The 16,336-nt window shown below is 42.5% G+C and overlaps 1 protein-coding gene across 2 annotated transcripts in view; it reads left to right on the forward strand.

Annotated features, from left to right (window-relative positions):
- Positions 1–16,336, forward strand: part of disp1 (dispatched homolog 1) — a 54,040-nt gene that overhangs the window by 12,945 nt on the left and 24,759 nt on the right. The window contains exons 1-2 of one of the 2 annotated variants that reach the window (XM_080048377.1): positions 8,822–8,986; positions 14,873–15,548. In XM_080048377.1, the coding sequence (XP_079904503.1) occupies positions 14,914–15,548 (635 nt within the window). In that variant the 5' untranslated portion in view covers positions 8,822–8,986; positions 14,873–14,913. Of the gene's footprint in view, positions 1–8,821; positions 8,987–14,872; positions 15,549–16,336 lie in introns of those variants that run through there. The other variant, XM_080048378.1, reaches the window with a different exon arrangement.

Consider the following 16,336-nt stretch of genomic DNA (forward strand, 5'->3'; position numbering starts at 1 on the left):
CATGCATACATACCCTACGTAACAAGCATACATGCCTCATACACTCAAGGGCCCCGTCATTTGCCTGTTTTCTGCCTTACTTCCTCTCTACGTTACTCATGTTGGCCCATCTCTGTTCAGTTGGACAACCTATTGGCATGACCGGTTTCAACACAGCATCCAGGAAGAATAGGCTAATTGTTACAAGTGAGTTTAACAAGGGTGTAGATGCTGTAAATAATCCGCATAGCAGGTCGAGCATATAGAGCCGCTATCATGCGCCAGAAAAGCCTTTTCAGTGAGACTAATTGAGTTCCGTCCTCCCTAACCCTCAGTGGGCCCTCCCAGAGCCCACTTGTCCTTCAGTGAGATGACACAGGATGAAGTCACTCCATTTGCCTTGGCACCGGCCTCTTTGTTTCAGGCACGGTGGTGATGTGCCAAGGGCTATGTTCTCACAGCAGAGCGTCCTGCCCAGTTCTCCCCGTGAGAGGGACAACAAGGCCATAAAATAACTGAAGTATCCTCTGCAGCAAAACAAATTGCATTGGAGGACGGAGCGCGCCAAAACCCCAAGCACTTTGTGTCTGTCATCCACAGGAACTATAGAACATTGCTTAATGCAACTATATTGCTTTTTTACCAGCCAACTACATTGGAACAGAATAGAATGTGGTTAGGCCCATGTTTGGCTGAGGACTTGACACGATAAAATCTTCCAGCATTTTGTTGATGGTGATTTTAAAGGTTTAGTTCTGTTTGTTGTTCCGGTTCCAAGTTAGTAAAAAACTAGAAATCATTTTAGCAAATTGCTCATTCAATCTTCTCCCTCTTTTTTATTAGCAAAAAGTAACGAACAAACATTCTAGGTCACCTATTATGCAAAATGACCTTTTTTAGGTTTTTTCAACATTTATATGTTGTGTGTCTACAGACTCCCAGAGTATGACAAAAAACAACCCGGTCAGATTTCTCTCCCCTTATGACATCATAAGGAAACATTTGTTACCTTCATACACTAAACCAGAGGGTTGGAAACAGTCCCTGAGATACTGGAAATAAATCCCTGTGCTAGTGTCCATCATCTATTGCATACTGGTGATTTTATGTTTGTTTGAAAAGCTGGAATCTGGCCTTAAACTTATTTTGGTACTTACAGTAACACACAGCATGGTATAGACTCAGAGCAAACACAAAACAGATTTTCTTTTTCTTGCACAGTTTGGGACTTGTATGAGCTCTTGCAGTGACACTTTTTTACAAGTGTAGTCAAAACCCTAGACTGTATCCCGCAGGTCCTTTAGTCGCTTTGCAGCTGGGTTGAATAGGACACCAATAGCAACACAACAGGACAAGTCAGCAGTATTATAAATGAGTTTCGTGGCGACCCTGTGTCATATTGTTGCGGTGAGACACAAATAACATTGTGTACAGTTCAAAAAAAGAGCAACCCAACGGATAAGATCTGAACACGCTTGATGGAAAACAGTCAGGCTTCAAAACAGCGGAAAAGGAGCGTGTGATGAACCTCCTGTGAAGTGGAGTTTTAAGCTCGTATATTAAGCTCATCTGTCGGCGATAAGGCCTCGGCAGCGTGGAAATCCTGGAAGAGCAGATGATGACTGAGGAGGAGAAAAGTGCTTTGAAGTAGCCTTGGAAGTCGAGTCGTTTGCCTGTACTCCAGCTGTACATTGTAGCGACACTTCAGCGACACTTCAGCCCCGATATACAGTAATATCTGGAGATTGAATTTGGATAGAAAAAGTGTGTTTTATCTCTTCTCTCTCTATCAGCCTCTCCAACACTCACTCTATCATCCATCCCTCTCACCCTAAAGGCAAACTGAGTCTGTGTATTTCGTCTGCGTTTTTGGTTTAAGTAATCCGATAAAATTGGTTACGCGCATTTCATGACGTCAATGGACCAGTTTGCCATTTTGCTAGCATACCTTGAGCCACATATTAAAAAGAAAAACACCAATTTTGCGGGGGGAAAACACATAATCGAACATGATCTGAAAATGAGTGTGCGAACATGAATGACACAACATGAGCTCGTATTTATTTTTTAACATGCGACAATTTCAGGCAAAAAAAATACTGACTGAAAGCCCTTCCCATAGCCAGATCCCTTACTCTCCTTCATTTTGTCCTACTCCTCCCATCCCAGTATTTCTGTGTGCAAAAAGGTTTATGACAGCAGGATGTGATCTCACACCTCTCAAACATTTTCAACCACACACAAAAAAAAATCTTGATTTTTTTTTTTTTTCCCTTACCGAGGGCCATTTTAGTCCCCCCCCCCCCCCCACGCCCTCCGAGGCCCCCAGAGAAATTTGACACACAGATGCGATCCTTCAAGTTTTATCACAGTTTTTCTCCAGAGCCATGTTAGCCCATTTCTGCTTTCCATTCTTCCTGTCAGACAGTATGTGCTCCAGTATTCAGGCCTTCGTATGCTACTTTAAAATGCATCTCATGTTAAAAGTGCTCTGTTGCTAAATCATCATAATTTTCATGATTATAAGAATGGAGATCTAATTTAATTGGGCTCTTTAAACAAACCAAAACAAAGCGTACTTTTTATTAACATGCTGTCCATTTATATTCACCTAGCAAACATTTTAGTTGGCTAAAGATTTTGTTGATGAGTTGCTCATGCAAAATTAGTACAATATACAATGGCAAACACTTTTGGGCCCAGCTTCTCAAACGTGTGGAATTTCTGCTTTTATTCTTTCATATATTATTGCTATTGAAATAAGTTTTGGTTTTAGACATCTGTCAGACAAAAAAAACATTTCAAGTTTTATAGACTAAATGATTAATTAATTTGTTTAAAATCAAAATTATTGTCATTTGAAGCCTTTATTATGAAAAAAAAATCATCATGCTAGATCAAATTGATGAAGCACTAAGTAACCCCATCGACGATGACATTCAGTCCCATTGCGAGAATGTAACAAGACTAACCTGGTTAAATAAAGGATAAATAAAATAAATAAAAAAAATTTAACAAGTCTCCTGGCTTTTTGTATGTTTGGGCAGTTCCTCAAAGGCTGCTCTCCTCCTTATGAGCAAACGCTAACTTTGGTGGCCTCAAAGAAGGAACTCTCTTCCATTAATTCACACACGCAAACATCTGTCCACCAAATTCCTCCTAAACAGCCCTTTGTGTGAATTGTCTGTCTCTCTCTCTCCGTCTCTCTCTCTCCTCCGCATGTCTCTGTCCATCTGCCTCTCATCCTGACTATCCCTCCTTTCCGTTCTGCATAACTTCCCTGTCCCCTGTTTGTGTCCCAGATCAAACCAGGACTGTTCAAACAAATTAAGATCTCTTTTCTCCCTCTTCTTCTTCTTCTACTTGATAAGAACCCTCCGTTTGCATACCACCACTCTCCCTCCTTTGCTTTCTCCTCTCTCTGTCCATCCGTCCCTCCCTCCCCAGGCCATCTCCCTCTGAAAGACAACAGACAGAGTTTTGATTGAACTGTGTCTTTTCCCAGACTTAGGAAGTTGCTCGGGCACTTGAGAAAAAGGGAAGAGGGGAGAGGTGGACTGGAGTGGAAGGGCCGAGTAAGACGGACGGGGGGGCCATTGTGTGAAAGAACAACAAATACTGCTCCCAAAGCCCCTGACACCATGTGAAAACCCTAGGAAAAACAGCCGTAATTAGAAGCCTACGCCTATGTTTGGGCCAAAAGTGTGCATATTTAATGTGATAAAGCAACAGCCAGTGCAACAACAGCCCTCTGTTTCTAATTCCGAAACATTGTCTTGTTCCTCTGCCAAATCATCGCAGCTGGCCAGTATTGATTCTGCACGCAATGTGTAAACCTGATGCTACGGTTCGGTCTTTGGCTCGCTGCAAAAATAATAAGACTAATCCTGAAGGCAAACATCACACAGAATCTGTTTCCATGTATCCGATTCCTAACAATCCAGTATTACTCTATTAAGAGTTTTTGATCCACTTTTCCGAAGTAAAACGTATTCCCAGCCAAAGTGGAGCGTTTCCCTGAAATATTCTATGCAAAATGCTCTCTTTTACTTGCATGGCTCTAGAACCGGCAATGCCATCAAATTAGGTTCAAATAATCATGGTGCCCAGATGCTAAGCCGTAATGACTTTGTTGACCCCTTGACTGAAATGTCCAGACAACTATTGGCCCCGTTGGTTCACCATGACATTCGCTACACAATATTCATATTTTTCACAGGATGACTTCTTGAATGAATTTGTCGAATACTTTGGTTTTGGCTCTACTAGACTCAGGGAGGGAAATTCGGAACAATAGAATAATTCTGGGATTCCACAATCAAGGCAGAAGAGAATTTGAGCACATTTTTTATACATTTTATAATTTTTCTTATGGTCTGTAAAATCCTATCCTTTTGGGTTGTCTGTTAGTTGGTAAGGGATGTATGTTGGCTCCGCTTTAGTTTATTCTCTTAATTGCTTAGATATCATAGTACATTAAAATCATCCACACATCAACAAGTACCCTTGACTTTGGGGTTTTGCACCTGCCAGCCATTGTGAGTCAAACATGTGCGTGTGATGTCATTCGCACCTTTTGAGCTGCCATTCAACACCTCGGAGAAGAATGTTGACTAGAAGTGCAGCTACAGCGCTCTGCCAACCTCTTATAGTTTGAGCCAACCGCTTTCACTTCTTCCCCTTTTTTCCCCCTACGACTTGTGTCCGTCATTTTCCTTTTATCTTCTGTGCTGTGTATGAAAGGAAATGATAAGAAACAGACAGGTCATCTGGATACATCATGTCTCCTGCACCGCAACCACGGCAACATGGCTGCTCCGCTCGCTTGCTCTAGCCGAGGCAAATCTGTTTGTCGCAGGTCAAATGTAAACCCACAGACCGCATAGCTTGTGTCGTGTAATGGGGTGCAGGATTCTCTTTTAGTTTTTTAAATAATTACAAACATTTACTGTAATGACAATGGTATTATGATTCCTATCAGATGAGTAATGGAGAGAGAGAATGATCTATCAAATCAGGTCTGTGGGGTTCTACTGCTGTCGAGTTGCAAAAGTGCTCAAATACAAAAAGAAGTATCTTGACAACTTTTCCACGGGCTAGGTAGCCACGTCATGACGTCACTACATACGTCCGTTCACGTCTACGCTCTACCAGCTAATGCTATAGCGCTAACTTTAAGCTCAAAAACATCTGTGGTGTTGCATCTGGGTCTGCTTTGTGAACATACATACAGAATGCATTTAGACAGGATTGGTTTGGCGTATTTGTGCATCTCGTCACTATCGGGCATCGTTTTTTTCTAATGTGGTCACAAGATTTTTGTTGGTCTGATTTGGTCACGATAATCCAGTCCCAGATTTAAGTACAAAATTGATGTCGCTCTGGAACCAGTTTTCCTGGCCGGCTTGTCAAAAACCATCAGCTGTAAAGTACAGATTATAGACCCACAGTGGCTGCATTAAACATTACAAGGAGAAATATACAGAGAAAAGTCAATGGATAACACCATCTCCTTACAGTAAACTAAAACTAATCTGAGCACGTGTGTGAGACGTGTGGTTCCTCATGAGTGTTAAATCAAGCTTGACTCCATGCATTTTACCTAAATAAAATAGTAGCATGTTTATTCATCAGATTTACATTATAAATTAAAACTAACCACAAACAAGTTCCATGTTTTGGCTCAATTTGAATACAGGGTATAACCAGCCAGTGCTCTGCCCCACCTCGGGTCCTTCTGAGCAGACGCCAGGGGGACTCCGTACTGATCGGGTGGGAGATGTCCGTCCTCACCGCCAAGGTGTCGAAGGGATAGGGTTTCTCTGGTTTCCTCATGTCAGACCTACAGAAGCCAGGGAGCACTGTGAGCAGCGCTGCCTTCAGAGAGCATGTGTGCCTATTTCTTCCTCCCTCAGTCTCTTAGTCATTAAGTCAATTACAGTCACACCTTTTTTTTTCTTTGTTCATTCGATTGTCCACCAGCAACTCAAGCACTCTGGATTCCACCTTTTTTTTATGCACTCTTTCATTTCTCACTTTCTCTTTCATCGTCCTCCTCTTTCTAGTTAGCCAGACATTATCACATGCAGCAGGGCTCTATAGCTGCAATGCTCTGAGGGCTTCTAGGATTACCTGCTGCCTTCCTGCATTTATGTCAAAGCACATTACCATCCAGCATCAGAACGCTCTGCTATTAGATCACCGTTAATGTGCTTTTCAAAAATCACAAAACAAGTTGGATCATGTTTAAACATACAGGACGCAGCCTTTTGTGGAGAGAGTTTTTTTTTCTGTTTTCTTTCTTCTTCTTTTTTGCAGCTGTTTGAGGTTTTATGCCCGGCTCTCTATGTTGGGCAGAGAAGGAAAACAACAATTTGCTGTTTGGACTACTTGTCTGCTCTGTGTGCCACATTTGGTTCAGTTGACAAATCCACAGGGAAAGGGAATTGTAGTTATACAGTACTAACCCACGGTCCTTGGGAAAACCCAATTACAAAGCAGAGTTTGAAGGTGCATTAAACATTACTTCTGATATGTCATGCCAAATCCTTAAATGGTTTGGCAACATCTTGTCATCCTCTATCCTCCTCTCTCTTCCTCCTTCCTTAACTGCTACCCCCTTGTTTTTTTCTTTTTTGTTGTCCGCTAAACCTGTCACTTTGATGAGTTGTGTGCAATCATCCCAGGGGCCGTCGGGCTTTCACCAGGGCCTCCGTCCTTCCTGGTACAGTGCAGCCTTTGATGTGGTTCCTTCTCTATAGCTCCATGCAAGGCAGACCTTGGCTTTTCTGGCTTGCTTAACCCAAACTCAGCTTTCCCGAGTGCATTTGAACGCCACATATGGACTTATTGTTGATGTTGGTGGAGGTGAGAAGCTGGACGGTGTTTTGAGTGCTGATACGGCCTTTGTGTTGTTATTGCAGTGAAGGGGCATCATTGACCTGAGCTGACCAGCTGCATGATTGGTTGATAGCTCCTTCAAGGCTACACCACAGGGAGCTGGCCCCGAGCGTCAGCAGCATGTCATGGAGTATGTTTAGGCCCTGAAAACAACAGGAGTGAGATGTTGCATGGAAGCTGTAGTCTGACAGCAAGGCCATTTTGATGTGTTGATGATTTTCGGACCATGGTAGGGAAATGAATCCAGAATCAGAATATGTATTTTAAATACTGTGTTGAATGCCCTAAAATGAAGCCTGATTAGTGTGGGAAAACTTCCGACGTAGCAGGCTAAATGAGAACTAAACATAAGTCTTTTGTTAGACCAAGAGTAGCACAATAGATTAATACAATGACCTCTACACAAGTTATTAGTACCAGGTTATTATTATTAGAGACAACTACAAAGCACTAAATGGCCCAGGCTTTGACTGGCCCCGGGGCCAGCTGTGAAGCGCCTCACTACTGCACATGATTACAGCTTGCTATATGAACTGTCTCCTAATCCGGGTGGACAGCTGAAATTAAAGCCAGGTATGGCCCTCTGCCTTCCCAGCATTCCCTGTGATAAACCTCCTCCCCTGCTGAGAAGAGTCAGTTGTTTGTGAGGAAATGCATTTCCAGAAGTCTCTCTCTAGTCTGTATAGATTGTGCATTGCTTTAGGCAAAGCAAAGGACCACTGCTGAAAGTAACAACTTTGATTTTTCATTCCATGCATTGTGTCCAGCATGAGCGTACATTTCCTAAATGCAATCAGGCAATGCATTTCTCCTGAACGTGCAGACATTTTATGTGCCATGAAGATTTTTTCAGGAACATATAATTCATTATCTTTTCACAATACATTTAAGAGGTATTTTGGTTCTGAACTCCACAGCTTATTATAACAGGCATGCCCTGTTTGGAAGCATCTAATACATATTTAATGAATAATTATTTATTTGTACCCAAAGCAGAATATATCAAGAAAATTCAAAACATATTTATTTTTGAATTGATGCCTTTATTATTGTATTGATATTTTGAACTAATTATTTCAACAAAAACAAAAAATGGCCTGGCATGAGCTGCGTCCTCTACCAAGTGCGGGAATTGTATATTCCCAAATGAAATATGAAGTGTAGGATGTATTGACTGGGACAGCTCCACCCCCTCTGAGCTCTGAATGAAACCATAGTTACCTTGGGGCTTTTGTTGCCTTGGGTGGAGAACTGGAGAGCAAAGAGAACATTTTAAAGCAGTGATTAAACTAAACCTAGAAGAGCAGCCAACACATCTAAACAGTAATCTATCATTTAGGTAATGAGTTAAGAACGGGTGTGGCCTTATTAAGGAATTATGTGGTACAACTCAGATAATTAAAGGCTGTTTACTATCTCTGTAGATGGACCATCTCCACATGGGACATGTTATGGAGTTAGCACATATTGACTGATATAGCCTAGCCTAGGCCAATAGGCTATAGACTGAGACATTTGAATAATGTTTTACAGCAAATATCTTCATATTAACTAGTGTGTTGAAAGTAAACACTTGCAAATGTGTCATAGTTACTTCCACACAGCCTATTGTTGGATTAAATTGTAAAATCCAGTTGGCTATTTTCTTTATTCTTGCTCTAATCGTTTTTGCCTCTCGCCTGAGGCAACTATTTTTAAGTTCTGTAACATTTAGTGGTAACGCGCGTGAGCGGTGTAGGCTACATTGGCGCGTGCCAGCGGTGCGGCAGTGAGCGGGTTAAAGCAGACAGTGTGAGCGTCCTATCAGGTCTCCACGGTGCAGTCCCAGCCCACCGCCTCCTGCCTGCCTCCTGCCTCCGTCCCCCCGGAGAGAGCTGGGAGCCGGGGCTTGTGTGTGTGGAGCTGTTTGTCATTGTGGCAGGACACACTCCCGTGAGAAACAGCCCGCTCTCCCCGAGACTTGTTGTTGCCTTTTCGGGGTGTGTTGTTTGTTTAGCAGCGCTCGCGGATATTTTGACTGAAACCCGAAGGATTTTTTACTTTTCTTTGGTGGCAACGAAGCGCCGCGTGCTGCGGATCCCACCGGCGATAACGAACGCAAAACACGGTAGGAAACTATTAACACTAGTCGCTCTTTGCACTGTTTTGTCTGCTGGTCTAATTGTACGTTTTGTGCGAACTTTGGTGTCATTTTAAGAGGAGAAAGTAGGTGAGCAGTGTGCGTTTATGTAGGCTATCCCGTAGTAGAGACAGAAAATCAGGATGTGGGAGTTGTGTGTAGTTTGGGTCCATGCGTCCCGTTGAGCGTCAGTGTGTCTGTCCAAGAGGTTGTGTTGGAAGCGGAATAGACGGATGTATAAATGACTGAAAGAACAGTAAATGGTAGGCTACTTTGAACACTTGAATGATATATTAGTAGACTGGTAGGGTATACAACGGATTATAGCATCTCAAAGCAAACATATGCCCAACTTTTTTGAAAGATCAACATAACTGTGAAGTGCTTGTCTCTGTTTATCTTATCACCCTGTTTATTACAATAACCCAGCCCCTAATGAAGCTTACCTTAGTTTATAGTTACCAATAGTAACTATTATGTATACGTTCACCATTGTTAAGATCAATGCCAGCCATTAAACTTACATCTAAGTAAATGTATCATCCACTACATCCCTCAATCTGATGGACTAATAAATTCATTAATGCTTGTCTTAAGTTTTCATTTAGCTGCCTACAGCCAGACCGACACTTTATTAATACTGTGTGTTATCTACATGCACTGTTAGTGACAGTTTTTGTAAGTATTATATCATATACTATGATGCAATTTTAAAGTGGTTCAATAGAAGAAGTTAGTTTGTCTTATTTGTAAATTCTTAATTTCGTCCTAATGATAGTGCAGGAGTCCTGGGTCGATGGAACGCTATAAGGCAGGTTGACTCGCAGTGTTCCTTTTTAAATTTGCCCCGAGACTCAGCGCTGTAGCCCTGGGCCTGCACCGTTAAGTTGGTATGTTTGAAAGCCCAGCTGGGAAGAGTAACCTTCAGGGGGTCAAATATGTCCCATAGCTCTCCTGACAACCACAAACATCTCAAAGAGTATGTGTCCATAAGCCACATCCAGCATGCCAGCACCTAACATGGTCATCTCTGCCTTTTGTTGTTGTTGATGACATTATATTTATTAATGTTATTATTAGAAGCAACGTGGCTATTAGCCGTCTCTTGACTGATTCCTGGTAATTGCAGCCTATTAGCTTTAATTAAAGGGATGCAGGATGGTCTCGCCTCGTGTTACGTAGCTGCCTGCTGTCGCCCAAGGTCTCTCCATCTCCCTTACACCCCATAATCAAAAAACTTCACATGAAAGACGGCAGAAGAAGAAGCACTTTGTCATCACCTGCTTTATTTCAAACCACTCGCCCTGGAAATCATTTAGATATGTTGGTTTATTCTTCATTCTTTAAAGGTTGAAATGCTCTAAATAATTCTTCTTAGCAAGAGGACTTCTAGGGTTTGGGGGGGGGGGGTTGTAAGTAGTTATCCTTCCTGACAAAAGTAATCCCTTAAAGCAGCGGGTTTTATTGTGAAAATGAGGGGGAAATGACACTTCATCACATGTGGAAGTCTAGACAGAGTATGACCTGTTGGATTTAGTAGGGGAGTGAAGGTTTGGGGGATTCAAGGTCACTTGATTTCATGCTTCCTCTTTCCAACAGTTCACACAGCAAATCAAAACGAGTTGACCTTTAGTTTAACCAAAAGTTTTCCCATGTTATAATGCAAGGTTGAATTTTGACATTGTTCCTTCTCGCTGAAGTGAATTTTAAAATGCAAATGAGACGCACTGTATGCTCGAGTGTCCTTCCCCTCATCTCAAAGGTTTTTCTGCAAGTTCATTCATGTTAAAGGTGCACTATGCAGTTCCACGGGAGAGGAGATTTGTTTACAGAGCCTGTAGTTAGTTTATAAAGCATAGCTTTTCTCTTAATTTTAACTAAATCAATCAAAACAAAATGATTGTGTGGTACCTGGGATAAAACGTAGTACAACAATGTTTGTTAACAAGACTGTGGGCCCTGCTTCTGTAAACAACAATAGGGAAACAATAGGGAAAATTCTAACCTCAAACAAACCAGGGTTCCAATTTTCTTATGAGGAAAGGTTGTTCATTCAGTTTTGAGAATATACCATAGAAAATGTCAACTTTTCTGACAGATCCAAAGTCACATAGTTCACCTTTTAAGGTACAGCTATCCAGATGTTATCTGTTTTGGATGAATTATATGTAAAGAAATCATAAAGTAGGATGAAATACTAAATCCACTTCTTAATTCTCTGCGCATAACCTCCGCCCACTCTGTTGTAATGAACTACTCCCAGACTTCTCTTGCCACAACGCTAATGTAGTCTAACTCAGTTATTCCGGCCTCTCTTTCATCAAGAGCACCAGATACATTTCTCTCATAAATAGATGGAATTGCGGAAGCATTTTTTCAGCCTTACTTCCAGTTGTTCGCAGTGTGGCTCTGTTCAGCTGTCAGCTTTTATTTTGAAGAGAGACACAAGACCCTGCTTGTGTCCGCACAGTCTGGCCTAGATGTCTCACCTGCCTGTCAACGCTCTGCATTGGTACACACAGACACAGACACACACACACACACACACACACACACACACACACACACACACACACACACACACACTTGTGCGCATAAAAAAAGCAGAGACTAAATTCCTTTGGACAAACACAGCAGAAGGCACCCTTGATTGCACATTACACTATATTCTCTACGTACGCACTACTGTATATCTCCATTAAAACCTTTGAGTTTTGCCATCTCGCCTCTTGCAAAAATTACAGTCTCTTGACAGCTGTGGGAGCTAGACTAATGACTTCATCTGGGCTTCCCTCAGTGCTCTGCTATTCTGAGCTCTTCAGGCTCGAGAGTTATTCTTCCTCTCCTCCCCTTTTCTCAGCCGCGTCCTCCCAGCCACCCCTGACCCGACAGGGCTGTCCTGCTCATGTTTCAACCGCTCGCTCATGTTGAGGTGTCACAGATTGCCTTGTGTCTCTTTGGCTCCGTCTTGGTCAAATGGGAAATACACATAATTTTTTCTTGGCGCTTAAACGCAGGCGCATCCCTTTTTGCGGCTGAATATTTTTCCTGGGGTTAGGGGTTTGGGTTAAATGAAAACTTGTGGGTGTTGGTGTCGCTCTCTTGTGAAGTTCCGGTAAATAGTAAAGGTAAGAAAAGGTGTGTTCTTTAAAGTTTTAGATAATTCAGCCTTTAAGGTGGAGTCAGCGATGATGGAGAATGCTTGTTGTCAAAATCACAAATTCTTTTTGACTGGATTTTTTTTTCAGCGCACACACAGTATGGGCAGGTAGTGGATCGTGAGGAGATATTCATCACTGATTTTGACATCAAGCGTTTTTCAGAATAGCTCAATCCACCTTTTTAACCTAAGACAACAATTCAGGTTATTTAAAAATATAGTGAACTATTTGCTGGCACAAAAATAATTGTGACATCAAAGTCATTTTGAAGTGGTTTCAGTGACAATGACTTTGAGTGAGCATTGTAGCTACAAAGGAATCACATTTCCTTTAGATACGGGTGCATTATTCCAGCACAACAGAAATCAGTTAAGGTCTGCGGCATGTAAATCATTTTCCACGTCACCAGCCTCCACTTCAGGGTTTATCTCTGGATGACATCCCAGATGGCAGACTCTTGGCTCCGTCTTCACGCATCAAGAAGTTATTCACAACAAACAATAACAATGTTGATAGCTAGTACTTTCAGTCGTTAAGTCAACCAGAAAATAACAATATATGCTTTGGTTCCAGCTTATAATATAATGTACACATGTTTTTTTTAAATACTTCAAATGTTACATAAGAGAGTGGAATCGCATGGATTAAAGCTCTTTCTACCTAACCCGACTCAAACTAGAAAATATTCACAATTGTGAAGCTAAAGTCAAATTTATGCTCAAAATTAGTTTTTGTTGTAATAAATCAATTAACCCTTTCAGCTCTAATCTTTTATATTCTGTAGTCCCATCACTGCTGTTAGCACGTTTCTTCCATAATTGCATCTCTTTTTATCGCTCAAACACACAATCTCTCACACACACACAATCTCTCACACACACACACACACACACACACACACACACACACACACACACACACACACAGAAGCCAGCTTACGGTACGATTATTTAATTGTGGATCATGTTGGGTTTCTCTCCACCGTTGTGCGGCGTTAGTTTGGGCTCTGTTCCAACAACGCGGCCCCCTCCCACCCCACATTACCTGTGAAACACAACTCAAACGCTTTTTATTTGAAGTGTGTCAAGCATATCATGACACAAAGCCGCAGACAAACTTTTTTTCTCTCTCTCTCTCTCTCAAGCTTCCCTGCTGCTTTGCTAAAATAGCCCACAGAATCCCATTTTCACTTTGCGGTCTCCTGTGAGTATTTTTGTAATTCAAGCTGGAGCATATATAGGGGCTGAAACTGTAGCATAACGCGAACCTTCTGTTTTTTCTCAGTGTGTCGGAACCATTTTCTTTTAGCCCCCTCCTAATGCACTGATTGTCTCATGCTTTGCTATCTATACAAACACTGAAGATTTATGCCGGGTCTTCATGCTCTGTAAATCAAATTGATCTGAAGCGGCCCTTATTTGATGTGACTGTTGTGACTCCAATGAGAAGACCTAAAGTTGTTTGCCAAATATTTCGATATCGACGTGTGAAGGACTGAAATATGTTGCATGTCTTGTGCACCCAGCAGCTATAGAAAGTTACTCTAGTCCTTCACATACTTCTCTCTTAAGCTTGGTTGGAAAGTGCATACTTTGGACTATTGAGAACAAACTTTTCTTTGCGTATGTTTCAATTTAATGCCAAAGTGGACATTCTTCGTCAAATGTTAAACACTAATTTATGTTGAAAAATTTAATTTGAATATATTGCTTTTGAGAAGTTACATGGGCATGTTTTTTTTGATAATATTTTTGCATCTATAACGTAATTAGTGTGAAAACTCAAGTTTCAAAACAACCACTTTTTTTTTTTTTTTTTTCATGCGAGTGTACGCTTATACTGGAACACATTTGTCAGCCTTCTTAATTTTGTGACTGACTTGGCAGTTGGCATCACTTGTTCTGAATGAAAACAGCTCTATAGCTCAGTCCACTAGGATTTGTTTTTTGGACTTTTTTGAGACTGACTAGTCTAAAAAGTACAGAGATCCCTGTTGTAAGAGATTGGATCGAAGTTGTTTATTTAACTTGGATACCAGACGAACTGATCACATCTAAGACCATTCAGACTTCACTTCTTTATCTATTTCTCTTTCCTTGCCTGCTATCACAGCTTTCTCAACCAATATTCCCTTTCTAACTAGCACGTACAGAGCCGAATAAATAGATAACGTGTTTCCTAAATCTGTAATGTATCAAAATAATTATTTGGACATGTATGCTTATCTGCTTAGTTGGCGAGAGTTGGATAGTAGATTAATATCGTGTCCGCAAAATGTGAAGCACGAGCCAGAAGACTGTTAGCTTAGCTTAGCATAAAGACTTGAAGCAGTAAAACAGCTGGCCTGGCTCTGTCCAAAGGTGAATGAAATCCACCTAACAGCTCATCTTAAGTCAGTGTTTCCCACAGGATTTTGTGAGACTATTTTCGGTGGACCTCGCCAAAACCTTCTAGTGGGTTGGGGGATGCTCCCATGGAAGACATTTTTAAAAGCATCAATCTGGCACACTTAAAGAGCAATATTAAGGGGTTAGATCTATAGAAGAACTTTGAGCTCTCATCAATTGTATGCAATCCAGTTCTGGGGATCCAACTAGCGACTTGATGGTTACTGGTCAGACCATAAGGTTGCTGGTTCGTTACTGCAGTGGATCCTGTAAATGGCGCCTAAACCTTTTTCTCTTTCCGTCTCGTTGTCTTCTTCTCCCTCTAGAGGAGTGACGGTGTCCCTGCCAGGCCGGCTGGACGAGCACCATGGCCCTGAGCGACGCTTGTGGAGACCCTCTGGCCCTCTGCAACGGAGTGCACCATCCCCTCAGCGCTAACGGAAACCTTCCCTCAAACCCCGGCACCACAGTGCACAGCGGTCAGGACTCTATCGCGGCCGACTGCCCCACGGCGGACGGAGAGGACGACGATGATGTCATCCTCAAGGACTCAGCGTCTAAAGTTCAGCAGAGGACGCAGCTGGTCCAGAGAACCAACAGACCCAGCGCAAACGGCGGCGTGGTCAAACAGAACGGCTCCTTGAGGAACCTCCAAACGCCCTCCTCCCCGGCAGCAATCGACTCCCAAAGACTGGCCCAGCACCACCTCTCCCCCTCCTCTTCCTCCACTCCCCCTCCCCAGCCCCCGCTCTGCTGCCAGCACTGTCACTTTCAGTCGGCCCCGTGCTGCCCCTGTGGACAGCCCGACTGCCCCCTCTTCCAGAACCCAGGCTCCGGACCCGTTCCCCCCCACCCAGGGGCCACTGCTCCATGCTCCTGCCCGTGCTGCCTCTCTGCCTGCACGTACCCCCATCCTCCTCACCCATCCTCCCCTCTGTGTCTCCATCACCACCATCACCAGCGCTGGCAGGAGCACCTCCAGAACCACACACCCGGAATCAGGTACGGGGGTTGGGACGGGCTTTGTGTTTGTTAGTATTTTTTGGGGGACTGTAACCACTCCATATAAACAGTTTTATGCTAGCTAATAGAAACCCACATAACAATTTTTAACCTGAAAATGAGCATAATATGTGGCCTTTCTAATAGAGTAGGTCTAAGCTCATTCAAAAGCATTAATGTGTTCCTTCATACTTCTTCCAGTTCTAGAGAGTGTATGGTTGCGTTCCGAATCGCATACTTTCTACTATATAGTATGTAGAAAAAAGATTTAGGATGTCCCGATTCTTGTGGCCAGATTTAGGATGGTTAGAAGTACCCGGATGTCCTACTTCATGCGGCCAAGATTGTTTGTTTGTGGCTGATTGTGTATTTAGTGACTCCGAACATATCCCTGCTTTATGTAACACAGGGTTTCTCACAGCCCCTCCAGGCCCCCATTGCCTGATAACATGTCACTTCCATGTTCTGGGATAATGTTTGGCCTGGAATGCTGCAGGAGGTGGTTACGGCTGTTAGGGAACATTATATTCAGTATATGGGTGATATTGTGGAGCAATGCAGGAAGGATATTTTACAAACACAAAACATAGAGGCCTGTCATAATATGTACCCAATAATGGTTGCACGGTTTACACCGCTATGTTGGAAGAATGGCAGCTAATGAAAGTTTTCCATTCTTTTTTTTCAATTTAAGTCCTCTATAGCATGTGTGGTGTGTCTCTGGACTGCCAAGTTTTTGTGGACAGATTTGCATAGCATTTTTTTGGTTGCTTGGTTGTTGTTTTGTT

The sequence above is a fragment of the Ammodytes marinus genome (genome assembly GCF_949987685.1).
Source record: "Ammodytes marinus genome assembly, chromosome: 19".
Lineage (NCBI taxonomy): Eukaryota > Metazoa > Chordata > Actinopteri > Uranoscopiformes > Ammodytidae > Ammodytes > Ammodytes marinus.